The 14,347-nt window shown below is 45.3% G+C and overlaps 1 protein-coding gene and 1 long non-coding RNA gene across 5 annotated transcripts in view; one reads left to right on the top strand and one right to left on the bottom strand.

Annotated features, from left to right (window-relative positions):
- The window catches only part of METAP1D (methionyl aminopeptidase type 1D, mitochondrial), a 44,781-nt gene extending 33,945 nt beyond the window's left edge, over positions 1-10,836 (top strand). For all 3 annotated transcript variants that reach the window (XM_088168043.1, XM_014880229.2, XM_014880228.2), the window contains exons 6-10: positions 28-191; positions 8,626-8,723; positions 9,401-9,448; positions 10,329-10,407; positions 10,545-10,836. In XM_088168043.1, coding sequence (XP_088024169.1) covers positions 28-191; positions 8,626-8,723; positions 9,401-9,448; positions 10,329-10,407; positions 10,545-10,623 — 468 coding nt within the window. In that variant the 3' untranslated portion in view covers positions 10,624-10,836. The remainder of the gene's footprint in view (positions 1-27; positions 192-8,625; positions 8,724-9,400; positions 9,449-10,328; positions 10,408-10,544) is intronic.
- The window catches only part of LOC148223200 (uncharacterized), a 36,550-nt gene that overhangs the window by 15,372 nt on the left and 6,831 nt on the right, over positions 1-14,347 (bottom strand). The window lies entirely within an intron of this gene.

The following is a 14,347-nucleotide window of genomic DNA, read 5'->3' as shown; positions in this document are numbered from 1 at the left end:
TGTCTTTACATTTCTGCGTATGTTTAGGTGTATTACAATGGCTACCATGGTGACACTTCTGAAACCTTTTTGGTGGGCAGTGTGGATAAATCTGGTGAAAAGTTAGTGGAGGTTGCCAGGAAATGTAGAGATGAAGCAATTGCAGCTTGCAGACCAGGGGCTCCCTTCTCTGTAATTGGAAACACAATCAGGTAAGCCTTATATTGACAAGTAAAAGGAGGGCTGGCAAATGGGACAAAGGTTATTGGTGGTTTGGTATAAAGCTGATGACATGTTTTATGATTCAAAACCATCATTTCAGTCTGATATCAGTATGTGAACTGCCAAGCTATAATGTTGTTCCTTGGGTAAGAGGTATTTTTTTTTAAAGTGAATTACACTAGGGTCAGCAAAGATAACTACAAAAAGACAAAGATATTCATAAAGTAGATTTAAATTAACAGATGTAATTTGCAGTGGGCTTTTGTCTATTTTTTATTTGTGTGTGACACTACACCACATATGTCTAACAGTGTAAGACAGCTAAAAACCATTGTTTTCATTGAATGTTACAAAGGAATTAGTCAACATAAATAAGCCCTTTGTTTAAAAACTACGAAAATATTTAACTCGAGAGCTTCTGATCTTACAAAGAGCAGTGCCTGCTAACGTCACAGGGAAAAAAGAGCTGACATTCAGAGATTTTTTCCCTATTTTGCATCTCTTCTAGCCTTCACATAAATGCAGTCATGACTCTTCTGCTGATGGCTTTAAATAAAAATGCGTCTTAGTTTTTTGAGGGTACCTATGGATTATTTTAAAATGTTTGCCAAAAGAAAGAAATAGACATATATCATATACATTTCATTAAGCAATACTTCTTTGGACTGCTAATGGTCCCAACAAGCTATTGAATTCATTCTGATTACTTAAAAGCTGCAAGGCTTAGTCATCTTGAAAGGATGCTGCCTTTTTTTTTTCTTTGTAAATCTTCAAATACTTTAAGAAAAAAAAGAGAACGGCAAAATATCAGTTAGATGTATTTATAGCTTTAAAAATATTGTAACAGAGTCTGAATCAAACTTTAGTAAAACCTCTTTGGGTTATATCTGAGAAGCTTTTATTGAAGACTTTGTATAAAATTGTGTTTTTGACAGTTTTAAATTATAGGCTAACTAGCCTGGAGAAAAAGGATAGTGTCTTTCTGTTCTTTCATAGGAAATGTTGAATCAGACCCCTACTGGGAAAAGAAATTTAATGCATATCTCACTATCTTACTGTCCATGAATATAATAGAAGTGAATTCAAAATGTAGTTTTATTTTTGCAAATGGGATGAGTCGATAGATGCACCTCATATTTTTGAACACCTAGGGTTCAACAAATTTACTGGTGGTGCTCTTGCATTTTAACAAAATTTATTCTTGAGTAGAAGGGGGCACAGAACACTGGATTCTTATTCAAGCATTCTATCGAGCTCTGCATTCATGGCTGTGTCTAAAGGGCATGTCAGCCTTTGATTCTCTCTGAGAGGTAATTATCCTTTTCCTGTCACGGAACAACAAATGATAGCTAACTACAGAGGCACATTTGCAGTAGTCACATTCATCAACTGCAGAAAAAAAATTCAATTTAATTGTGCAACACAGCTGCACATAGGCTTTTTGAGCATTTCTGTTGTTCTCCCTGTCTTGCTATTCCTCCCTCCAGATCTATTTTTTAAACTTTTTTTTCTGGTTATTTTTTCCCCCTTTTTGTCTCTTCTTCCATTTTTACTCTCTGTACTTTCTTGTTAAAGTAATTTTCTTTTGTGGCTCTCATTCTTTTTTCCCCATTGAAGGCTATGAATGTAGAAAATTATCACAATTACTCATATAATTGAGCCTCTTTGTAGCAAGTGCAACTCCAGTAGCCTTTCTCCATCATGAAAATGGTTTCATTATAGGGTTTTTCATATTCTCTGACACCATCTACACAGAGGAACAGGCGTGCAGATGAGATGTACTAGGAACAGGGTAGATCAGTAAGGTCACAGTAGGAATAATTAGCTCTGCTATGGAAAGAGCATCTAGGCCTTTTACTGCTACATAAATGTACTGTCCATGGCTTTTAGTCACAAAAAAACTTACTAACAAATGGAGCTCCCGCCTACTACTTTGAAAAAAAGATTTGTATCAACACTACAATTTTCCATCATTAAGACTAATAACACAGAGCCTAGTATACATCAAGGGGAATAAAAAGAAAAATCTCACATTCAAGTGGCGGCTGGGTGCTGACCTTTGTTCCCTTTTTTTGTGTTCAACTTAACTCTTTACAAAAAAGAGCCACACGCCACACCAACATGCAGGTGAACTCCAGCTAGTGCTAGCAAAGCATGGCATTCAGTTGGAAAATCTGATAAATCTCCATGCAGGATAATGCATTTCATTACAGATTCACTACATTAATTCTAGCTGTTTTAAAAAAAAAAAAAAAAAAAAAAAAAAAAAGAAGAAGAAGAAGAAAAAGAACAGAGCTGAATGTGACATTGGATTTTTGCTGTGTTGTTACAGAGGTCAGTTTACTTGCAAAATGTAAATATATAGTCAGTGTCCCCTTTGCAAAGCAGATTAATTGAAGCTAGTAGCTGTTCAAAACTGCATATGAAATTGCAGGTCATTAACTTTATTTCTCAAGATTTTATTGTGTTGACGATTTAAATGTGCTGATTTGTTTAGAACTACTTTAACACTCCCTCTACTGAAAGCTCACCTTGGCTTGGTGAAGCTGTGTGTTACAGATTGTCATTTGACATTTGCTTGCAGACGGACATATAATACATATATATATATATATATACACATCAAAATCTCAAGTTTCACAAGAGTTAGATATTATGAATGCCTGAGAACAAGGACCTACAAGCTGAAAACATTTAGGTCCATCAGAATGGAAATGTGTCTAGGTTTCTTTCATCAGTTTTTCTATAAAGCTGGTCCAGTCATATGCCAAATGCATCTTATGCACAAATAATGAGAATATTTCCTTTCTACGGTGTGTCTCAGAATAATTATGTCTCAGAGTAAGTTTGCAGTCAATATTCTAACATAGTCTTTGTTATGGAAGCTCAATAGCTGACACTGAGTATTTCATTGATAGTGGTTCATTCTCCCATCAGCTACAAGTTACAAATAAAAGATTGCATGGATTCATGAGTTACTTTGCTTAGAAAAATTTGTGTCTTTGCTAACCTCTTTCTACTGGAAGGCATATCAAAACTATTGATCAGTTCCAGTGTAAATGGAATTGGTCCCTATGGTCCATTTTATTCTACCATTTCTGACATTTTCAGACAAAAATATACCTAGATTGAAAACTGCTTTTTGGAGAGTGAGTTAAAATGCATGAAATTGTTATAAGCGTAGAGAGCTAAAGAACTTGAAGTAATGTTGTTAAATAAACCAAATTTCAGCTCCTACAAAATAAACCAGTAGTGATGAAAGTATTAATAAATGGTTTAAAATGTTTAACTCATAAGTATATGTTTTGATATTAATTTAGAACAATATAAAGCAGATTTTTTTAAAAATCTGTTTCTATCAGATTATGCACATTTAAACAATAAGTGGCTCAGGCAAAATAAGTCATTTTAATGTCATCTGTGATAGATTTTCCTTGACAGCTACTGTAAATTACAATTACACTGCTTCTCTCTGCACTTGAAAGTAAGCATTGCAATAAATTATCTTTTATTTCAATCCATCATGTCTGCTTTCAGAAACAGAGAACCTCAAATAAAAGTTCAGCAGTATTGTAAGAAAAATATAGTAATTTGTGTTCCAGTTTGAAACTAAAATGTACCTTTCTTTCAAAAAACAATTGTTGGCTTTCAAAAATATTACTAATTATACCTCAACATTTATTGTCATTATAGGGAATCCCTGAACTTGTGCATTCCCTCAGTCTAGGATTACTATATCAGAAAAAAAACACTTGAACATTTTCCCTGTAGAATTTTGTAATTTCTCAAATTAGATGCTATGGTACTATTCAAAATAGGTATTTTTATCACAAATAAATATAGTTTAGGATGAGTCTGGTTTCGATACTTTAAAAAAAAAAGTATTCCATTCAATGGCCATTTTGTTACTATTATAGCTAAGACAAACGTGATTACTTCTAATTTAAAAAAAAAATCAGATCCCTACATAAGAATGCAATTATCATGGGGCTCTTACCAGTTTCAGTGTTTCTCAAGTATATTCATTGTCAAGACGTGTAAGACAAATTTGTTTAACTTAGCCATTCATGTCATGCTGCTCTGCAGGATAAAGTTTCATCCCTGGTAAGAGAAGCTGGCACTGTGGGAAAAGCATCCCTGGCTGAGGATCAGTTCACCAGGATGCTCATCCTTGGCAGCCAAGTAGTCTTTGTGCCATCTTGTCCAGTCAGTCAAATTATTTCTTCCCTTGTGCCACCACAGAGCCCAGAGAAGCAGTAGCTTTCAATGCTGAAAATTGTTTCACCTTTTTTTCTTCAGTGAGTGCTAAGAATACTAGACGAGACCTACCTTGAGGAAAACATGACAAAATCTGGTAAAAAAACCCCAAAATGCTCCTCTAGGTTTTCCTAGACGGTATCTGCACAGGACAGCCCCCTAAGGAAATTCTTTCAACCTGCTTTTCAGCTTAACAGGAGGGATTTTTCACCCAAGAGCTCCTTTGAGGGGAAGCTTGACTATCAGGGAAAGCTTTCTAGAGAGTCAGTCCTGCCTGTTCCTCCTTTGTGGCAATTTCCCTGTTAGGCTGCTGTCAGGACAGCAATGCATGTCTCCACACTTATCCATCCTTTCAGAGAATTAGCTGTTGTCTGGCAACATGGGAAGAGGATGCTCAGATGGCAACTGACACCCATCTCTCCTGTCTCCACTCTCTGAAGCATGACACCACCATGTGACAGGCTCTGACAATGGCTTCAGGAGAATAGCTTGGCCCTCAGTGATGTTCCTTTACCAGCTTGGTCACTGCTGGTCCATCCCAATGCCAGACACTTGGCCTGGCTTTACCATCAGCAGAAGAAAAGCAGCACTGCAGCTGCTCTTGACTCCGCAGCCACTGGGCTGGAGCACATGGCAGCAAAACATAAAATCAAGTACCAGCCTCACTAAATAATTATGCATTTAATCCCGCCCAATTCACCTCTGCCCAAATATGCAACAAAGATCAATATGTGTGATAATAAATGTTGTCAATGGGTATTTTTAACAGTGATTATTCTGAAGAACCTTTTTTTTTTTCCTCTTGATGCTGTCTTGTGAGGTACACCTCTGCTGCCCCAGCATTTGCTCTGGAAATGATTTCCTGGGATGTGCCCCATCCAAGGGGAACTGGCAGACTGGCAGATCCTTTCCCACAGCAGATGCCAGGCAGCCCAGCTCAACCATGCCAACCTCTGCCTCCTGCCTTCACTGCTTTCCCACTTGCAATCAGGGCTCCTCCAGCTGTCTAAGCTTACGCTGCCTGTCTGCAAGAAGCATCTGATGAAAGCTGGGGCTGCAATCTTGTAAGATTGTCTTCTGGGAAAGCTGCAAAGAAAGGCCACCCTGACAGGCCCTGAACTGGGCAGCAAGACTGAGACCAAAATGTTGAGCTGTTGTCAGCAACAAATGGCAAATGTGTGAAAAAATACTCCACTCCTTGGCATCTTGATTTTTTAATCAGATTCCACAGCCTGGGAATCCTGGAGAGGGAGGAGGCTAACTGAGACCAGTAGTTCAATTCACTCTTCTCAGAGCTGTTTCAAAGTTACAGCCAACATGTACATTTCCATGATTACCTTTGCAAGTTGTAGCTAGGGTTAGCAGCTTTATTTTGTTATGAAAGCTGGATGTTTTACTGTAACTCCACAAGGATATAAGAGCCAAAGTAAAGCTAGTAGTTGTGGAGAGTTCAGAAGGTACTCATGGACCTTCAAAAGCACATGCAAATACTAAAACCAGTTTGAAAGTGGCTGAGTTTCATACCTGCAGCTTATTTTCTGTGTGTCGCTTCATATCTGTTGACCGTGTTACATCTTATGTAGAGAATACCAAGGCTCTGCATGTAAACAAGAGGGGAGAAGGAGGGGCACGGTGTCTGTCAGGGTAGATGCCAAAGCCCTGTGATGAGCTCCAGGATCTCCTCTTTTTATCACAGATAGTAACCACTGAAGTACTGATACTAACAGAGCTGTTTTCAAGCCGTTTGGCAAGAAAGTAGTAGAATTCACCATTGAGATGCATATGAACCATTTCTTTGACTGGATGAGGACCGGATACTGTTGTAACACTGCCTTCTGTGTGCCCCGGTGCTTGTGTGCTTGATGCCCAACATGCTGCTGCTGCTGCTACTGCCACCCTCCTTGGCAGCAGCTAAATGCTGAGGCTGGAGCTTCCCCTGCTCACTGGAAAGTATGTAGCTATGGTGCTCAGAAGAATAGCTGCACAGAGAGAAACTATTTCTGTCTTGCTACAGAACATTAATTTTTCTGGAAGAAAAAATTCTGTAGTAATGCAAAAAATGACCATGCTGTCAGTGGTCAGGGATGCCATGTAAGGACATCAGCAAAGCTGAACAGTTAGTGTGATTGTTTATGATTTGCAAAAAGACTGGCAGAAGATGAAAGAAAACCTTAACAGATTTTGCATGGATGGCTTCTCCCATCTCTCTTCAGAGAATCACTTCACTCACATGGGAATCATCATCTGCATTGCTCTGGGTGTGGTCACTGGAGATCTTGGATTTTGAGTATGTTTCTGAGGAATCTGGCTTTCTAACTCATCGCCATTCCCTGTACTTATTGCTTGGCCTTCAGCAGCATCATAGCCAGCAGGCCAAGTCTCTGACCCAGATAAGGGGACATGATAGAAAGGCAGGGGAGAAAGTCTTTTCCTCTCTAGTAGGACTTCTCATTGCATAATCCTTCATGATTTTTTTAGAAATAACTGATGTATAAAGTTTATGTATATATAAATAATTTATAAAGCCTGGACTTTGAGTGCAAACAAATGAAGCCTCAACTTTTAGCTTTTTTAGTAATCCTCTTTGCCAGTACTTTGGAGTTTGGGGGTAGCTAAACCTTAAATTTCCATTCTTCTCCAGAGTTAATGAAGAAATGTGATGAATCTTTATATCAGAGCAATGGGTAGGTAAAAGGTAATACACGAATCTTGTTAAAACATGTTCTAAAGCCTGACCACTGCAGCATTAACCAACTCTACTCTCTCACTGCCATTTTACTGTGGTGGAGCAGCATGTTCCTCAATTGAGTGGCATTAAATTCTGGGACGATGACCCATGGTCACTGGAGCCAGCACTGCAGAGTCTGTGGAGCCTGATGTGCAAAGGGGATTACTTTGTACAGCAAGCTGAGGCCACTTTGCACCTGAATAAAAGCTACCCCATGGGGATTAACAGGCTTTAATTTCTGCAATAGCTTTACCTTTAGATGAGTTTCTTAACTTTTTCAGCTTTCCACCTGTAGTGAAACTGAGAGAGCATTTCCTAAGATGTAAATACATGCAAACCTGAAGTTCTTCAGTGCCTACCTTCATTGAAAGAAGGAAATTAAGCTCTTAATGTTATAGGCAAAATCTCTTCAGGCTAAGTGCCTTCCTCTCTTGCTCCTGTTTGATTTTAGAAATAGGATGCGGATGATATGCAGGGACAAAGGTAACTTTCTCGTCTCTTCTAATCCGTCTCCAGATCTTTGTGAATCTCTTCATTTTTCTGGTTTGGATATGGGCGGGCCTCCTGGCTGAGCTGCCTCAGATCACTCTGTCCACTGCTGCTTGAGTGCTTGAAAGTGAAGCCTGCAGATGTGGGGTGGGCTAGCAGCCAGAGGATGCCCCATGTATCTCTAGGTCCTCCAGTTTTGGGGAACTGAGATAGGAATTTGCTTTCCTACCATGAAATTAGTGCCCAGCCGTAGTCCTGCAGGCAGTTCTCAAGAGATGCTTCTACCTGAGGCAGGCCGTGAAAGACAGGGCAGATCTCGAGGGCAGAACAGAAACACTGTAATTGTTAGGATTTGGCTTTGCCTCTGTGGCAATAGGTTCATTAGAAATACATTGTTATTTAGCATAAATGTATTTGCTGGACTTTCAATAGGATTTTATACTAAATATTTGAAGTATTATGAAAGTGAAGTAGTAGGGCTCTTAATTCTCCCTGTTGGCAGCAGGAGCCTCTTCTGCAGGAAACCCAGTTCAGGCCCCTGGGTGTGCAGCCCAGTGCAGACTCAGCACTTGCAGAGAGCTCGACAGAGGCTGCGGTTTGGTCCTGTGCTGGGATCTTGGCTGCCCGACTTGGCAACGTCATCTGTGGCATCTTAAAATGAGTTCCCAGTTGCTTGTGGAAAAGGTTACCCTCCATCAAGCAGGGAGACAACACACTGCCGTTTTACCTAGACAGCAGGGCTGGCACGGGAGCTGCCAGCCTCTGTTGGCAGGCATGTTAACTCTGAAGCCTAACAATGGCTCAGCCATGCTCGCTTCAATGACTGGCTTTCGGAACGGTGGCGAAGTGGTGACCCAGTGTCGGTAGCAACGCGGTAGCCGGGGCTGGGGCCGTCTAGCGGGGGTGGTGGTCAGGGCACGCACCATGACACGTCCTCTTTGCCCCCGCAGCTCCGTGGCATGGCAAGGTGGCTTCCAGGTCTGCCCCTTCTTCGTCGGCCACGGCATCGGGTCGTACTTTCACGGGCACCCCGAGGTGTGGCACCACGGTAAGTGGCCCCCGCCCGCCGGGCCGTCTCCCCCCGCGCCGCTCCGCTCCGCCCGGGCGATGAGAGGGCTCCAGGGAGGGGGAGAGGGGGAGAGGGAGGGCGGTAAAGGGAGCAGAGCCTCCCCCACACGCATACATACACTCCCCACGCACGCTGCCGGCCCGGCGGGGCGGGGGATTGCCGCTGGGGAGATCAAATCGCTGGGAAGCTCGAGGGCATCCCTGGCCTCGTTTGCTGAGGGTCGCGTGGATGTTTTTGAGGACAAGTCTCTCGTTAACGGAGTTGTCGGGGCAGCTGAGCGCCGCGGACCGCCCTTCCCTCCCGCTCCGGGAGGCAGCCGCCGTGTCCCGCAACTCCGCATCCCCCCCCCGCCCCAACCACCCCGGCAAAGTTTGTCACGGGGCAAGAAAAGCCTCTACTAAAACATTAAAGCTCCCGGCCTGGACGGAGCCGCCGTCGGCGTGGTCTCGCTGCGGCTGGGATGGGATGGCTTTCGGCGGGTGCTCCGGCTCATAATGGGGCTCGGGTGCACAGTACCTGCGAGCTAAAAAGGGGTTTAAACAAAGGGCTTGGTTGCGTTTTCTTAAAAAAAAAAAAAAAAAATAAAAAAAAAAAATAAAATAAAATAAAATAAAGGACCCCAGATGCATAAACGCGTATTTTTTTTTCTTTTGTAGCCAATGACAGTGACTTGTTAATGGAAGAGGGAATGGCGTTCACAATAGGTTAGTAACTCTCTGCTATGGTTTTCTGTTAAAAAGCACACACGGAACAGCCCAGATCTGTAGCATTTCTTTATTGGGATATAAAAATCACCGTGCAGACAGGGGACGTCGGTGAGATTGACCTTTTAGGAAATAGATTAAAATATCATTTAAAAAATGCATTAGGGACTTTTTGGATTAAATAATTTTCAAATTACAAGTTTCAAGAATGAAATGTTAATTATAAATTTTGGTAATATTTGACTCATATTTTTGGCAAGGCAGAGACTCTGCCAGTACAGCTGATTTGAGGAGGGTGAGAAGGATGCGATCGTGTCCCCGAAGCCGAGCAGCCTGGTGGCACTTAGTCATTCGCTGCCTGCCAGAGCTGCTGTTGAGTTTGGGGACTGCGGCGGCGGTAACCAGCCGCAGCCTCGCCCCGCAGACTGATCGTGCACACTTCTAGTCGTGGAGAACTGCTGGGGGAAAAGCCTTCTTTCTCACTGTGTGGCTAAATGGCACGGCAATTAGAGGGAAATAAGAAAATTGTTGTTTTGCTGATTTAATGAACATTTTAAGCCTGTTTAAAAAATTCAAATATTTAAAACTATCTGTTGTTTATAAATGTGGTTGGTGCTTTGGTTATTATCCACACGGCCTTAATTAAAGCTTGATTAAAATTCCATGCTTTTACAAAAGAGGAATGGGCAACTTCCTACCTTGCTATTTTGTCTTCCCTTTTAGTTCACATTTTAGTGTGTCAAGCAAATGCCAGCCCAGGGAGATGGTACCTGTGTGGAAAGGGAGCTACCTGCTGGGATACCCCCCATTTCTTGCTTGTTCCACAATCCACACAGGAGTGCAACTAACTTTAGAATACATTTTGTTTTTCTTGCTGCAGAGCCAATAATAATGGAAGGATCCCCCGAATTTAAGATTCTGGAGGATAAATGGACTGCAATTTCTGTAGATAATAAAAGGTGCCTGATTTTTTTTCTTTTAATTAATTTCCTAAGACGTAGAACTGATCACTGACAGCCCAAAAAACCCTAATATATGAGTTTCTGGGCATGGTGAATGTATTTGCCCCCTCATAACTGCTAAATATGAATTTCAGATCGGCCCAATTTGAACATACCCTTGTGATTACCTCAGAGGGAGCAGAAATCCTCACTAAACTGGTGGAAGAAACCTAAAGATGGAGCAAGGAGTGGAGAGACTTGCTGTACTTCTGGGATTTCAAGTTTCATTCGGGACAGAGAAGAGGTTTCTGTAATTTCTGAGGGGAATGGGTGTTGCATAAGTCACTCTAGGGGACACAAAAAGCAATCTGAAGGGTTGGCTCTGGACATAGTTCTTTCTGTGTATTACCTGGTGAGTATTTAATAAAAGTCCTTTTTTGTGACCCTTGGAGCAGCCAAGCGCAGTCTGCAAGTGGCAAAGGGTTTGGGTTATTCGGGATTAGGGGCAGAAAGTGGCTTCCCTCTCTTCCAAATCCTATGTGGGACAAATAGATATCAGATGATACAGTCTTTAAGCAGCTGAGAGGACAGAGAAACGTAGCATTTTCCCTTTATTGCTGAGGTATGGAGTCAATTTGTCTTCATTGCGATTAACACAGTGCTGTTTCCCAGGCTGTAACTTCTACTAGGATGGGAAAAAAAGTTTCCCAAGTGTCAGGCAGAGGGAGCAGACTCTTCCCAGCATCATTCCCAGCAGGAATCCCCCCTTTTTGCCTTTTTTTACACAGCACAAAAAGTGATTAAAAATGAGATGCAAAGCATGCCTCTCCGGGGATCAATAATTGCCCTGCTTGAAGAATTAGCCAGTTTGGGATAATCACTGCTCTGTGGTGCCCATGTTAGTTAAGGGAGAGGCACTCTGCAGTGTAAGTATTTTATGGAGGCAGAGGAGTTTGCAGTCCGGGAGATGAGGCCTGACTCCTGCACAGAGTTTGGAACCGATGGACCTCGTAAGTTGTGGCTCTCACTTGGCCCTGTACACTCTGCAGTCCTGTCCCGGGGCTGCCAGGGGTGCAAGGATTGATTTGCAATTTAGCCAGTTGCTGAGTGCCCTGTGGGGCTATACAGGTCTGGCATTGATATTTGGAGCCTACCAGAGCAGGACCTGGGCCTGTGAAGCATGGGGTAGCCTTGTAGATAATTAAAGGACTTACACAAGTTCCCCAGGCCCAAGGCAACAGTGATGCGGTTTGGTACAAATAACTTGCCCCTCATTGCAGGCAGATGGGGTCGCATGCTGGCCAGTTGCACATTCAGGCAACCAGAGTGGCTCAGCACTGGCTCCTTCAGTGGTCCTGGACAGAAGTAAACTGCTTTCTTACAGCTTTACTCTGCTTATTGCTTTCATTCAAGTATAGTGAGCTCTCAGCTCTAATAGTTTCTAACAGCAGCTTTTCAAAAAGCAGGGACCCCCCTCCCAGAATATGGCTAACACGGCGGGGCAACCACTCAGCTTCATCCTCCCCGAGAGGAGCTTGGAAGGCCATAAAACCTGCAAAATAAACGATGCAGCCAAGTTTACAAATATGCAGAGATTAAACAATGCGAAGGACAGTCGGCATTGCCCGGAGGGGCATGTATTTTGTTATATTCCGTCGCCCAGCCACACTGCCCCTTCTGAGGGGCACTGGGGGCAGCTGGGTGTCCGGCGCGTCCCAGAGGCGCACCAGAGGCGCCTCCTGTGGATTTTGGCCACGCCGGCAGCCCCTGGATAGCACCGCAGGTGCCAAGCTTCTCACCATCATTTGCCCTCTGCCTCCTGTCCTGCTCTTACCGCGGCGTGGGATGAGGCGAAGCGGGGCAACCGGGAACAGGGAACCTGCCGCAGCCCGTCGTGGGGGGCATTGCCGGCAGCTCCTGGTAATCACTGCGCTCCGAAGTCCCACCGGTAACTCTGGTGGGACTGCGAGTTTTACCGACTGCTGCGGAGCGCTGGCGGCCGGGCGGAGGCATTGATAGCGCACCTTTATAATCCGAATTACGGACGGGCCTAAAGAGATGTCTCGGCTTTTCGGGGACAGCCAGCGCCTCGCACAAACCCGTCATGCAGAAGGGCTTGCCGGGCCAGCACGACGAGAGTCCCGACGTGGAAGTGGCTCCTGCGGGGTCAGGACGTCCTGTGGCCGCGGCCCCTCCGCGCCCGCCGAAGCCGCGCTGAGCGGGGCCAGCAATGCACGGAGGGGCGGGGGCCCTGCTCAGCAGGATGGGTGCAAGTAGAGCCTCAGCGGCCAATCCTCGGGGTTTTGGCGAGGCTGGAGGGACTGTGGTTCGCCCCGGACTGCCTATGTCCAGCCGATCGGAGAAGATGGCAGCCCCCGCGGACGCGGAGCGGCCTCCCCTCTCTCAGTTGTCAGGCTTGAGGTGGCGAAGGTGCCGGAGCTACCGGGGCTCCCTGTTCCCTACCCGGTGAAGCTCGCTGACCCGCCTCGGGTGGTCACTTCCATGGCCAGGAGAGCAGAGCTGGCTGCCGGGGGAGACCGCGTGCGTGCGGAAACACCGCCACTGCCCCTTCCCCGCCAAGCCTCGGAGAGTTAGTGAGAATGAACTTTGCGTATTGCGAGCAAAGCAAAAAAAACCCCAAACCACTGAGAAAAAAAAAAAAAAAGAGGGGGGGAGGGAAGGAGGTAAAAGAGTCGTTAGGAAACGGGCAATTAAAACCGACAGAGCCACTAATGAAAGGGGGGAAAAAAATTTAAAAAAAAAAAAGGCCAGGAGCAGAGTCGGTTGTGCCAGCTTTGCACAGTCAGGGGCCGGCGCTTCAAGGGCCGTCGCTGCCCGAAGGAGCCTGAACACTATGCGGGCTCTGCCGGGGGTGCCCCAGCCCCGCTGCCGGCGCTAATACTTCTAACGACATCAACGCTGCGATTTGTTTTGAATATTCACTTTTATTGGTGTTCTCCGTTTGCCAAAATGTGCTTGATTACATAGATGTAGTGCCATGATAACTGCGCACCCTAGACAGCCTAGGTGTAACCGGGAAAGTTCAGCCCAGGCCAGATCAAATCCCAGGCTGTTTAATGCTGGAAGGCTGCATGTTGCTATTAGTGTTAAATATATGGCTAATTATGCGTATGAAAATTAAACATCAGTGTTATGCTAATGGGGCCGCCTTCAGCTGTGGATCAGAGCACTTGAGACTAGCATTTAATCAAATGAATCAGTAACTAATACATCTGCACGTGTGAACTTTCACAAGATCATTTTCCTGTTACAGTCACACCGCAGAATTATGAAAGAAATAATTATCAACACTTTCTAATTATCTAGCAAAGTAATTTGGGATTCATCGTGGGCTTTCTGGGGAGGATCTCCTAAGTCCCACCTCATTTACCGCTCACGCACGCGGAAGTTTTCGTTTTAAGCTCAAATGCGCCTTTGGGCCCTTTCAGGGCGATTTGGTTTGGTTGGATTGCTTGGATTGCTTTTTTCGCTTTAAAACAATGACGGCGGCAGCCGGGCGGCGCTGGGACCCGCGGGCCGGGGCCGAGAGCCCCTGCGCGCCCGCGAAGTGCGCGCGGCCTGGCGGGCGGGGGCCGCTCGCTTTGTCCGCGGGTCCCGCCGCCGTCTGCCGGAGCGGGCCGGGCAGCTGCAAGAGCCCCTGCAGCCCGCCGAGGCCGGCGGAGCACGGCTGCTGTCCCCTCCGCGCCACCTTCGCGGCGAGGGGTGGAGAAGGGCGGAGGGGGTTGCGGTGCCTTCCGCCGAGCTCCGGATCGGCGCCGTCGGTCGCCGGCGGCGGGAGCGGGCGGCCCGCAACGGGAGCGGGCTCCCCGGCGGCTCCATGCCGGGGCCGGCCGGCAGCGGGGCGGGCGTGCGGCCGCCGCCGGCGCTCGGGCAGGAGCGGCGCTGCCAGCCCGGCTCTCCGCGCTCACCGGGGTCCGGGCGAGCCCCGAGCGCCTCG

The sequence above is a fragment of the Sturnus vulgaris genome, chromosome 7, assembly GCF_052056855.1.
Source record: "Sturnus vulgaris isolate bStuVul1 chromosome 7, bStuVul1.hap1, whole genome shotgun sequence".
NCBI lineage: Eukaryota > Metazoa > Chordata > Aves > Passeriformes > Sturnidae > Sturnus > Sturnus vulgaris.
This window is presented reverse-complemented; position numbering and strand designations above follow the sequence as displayed.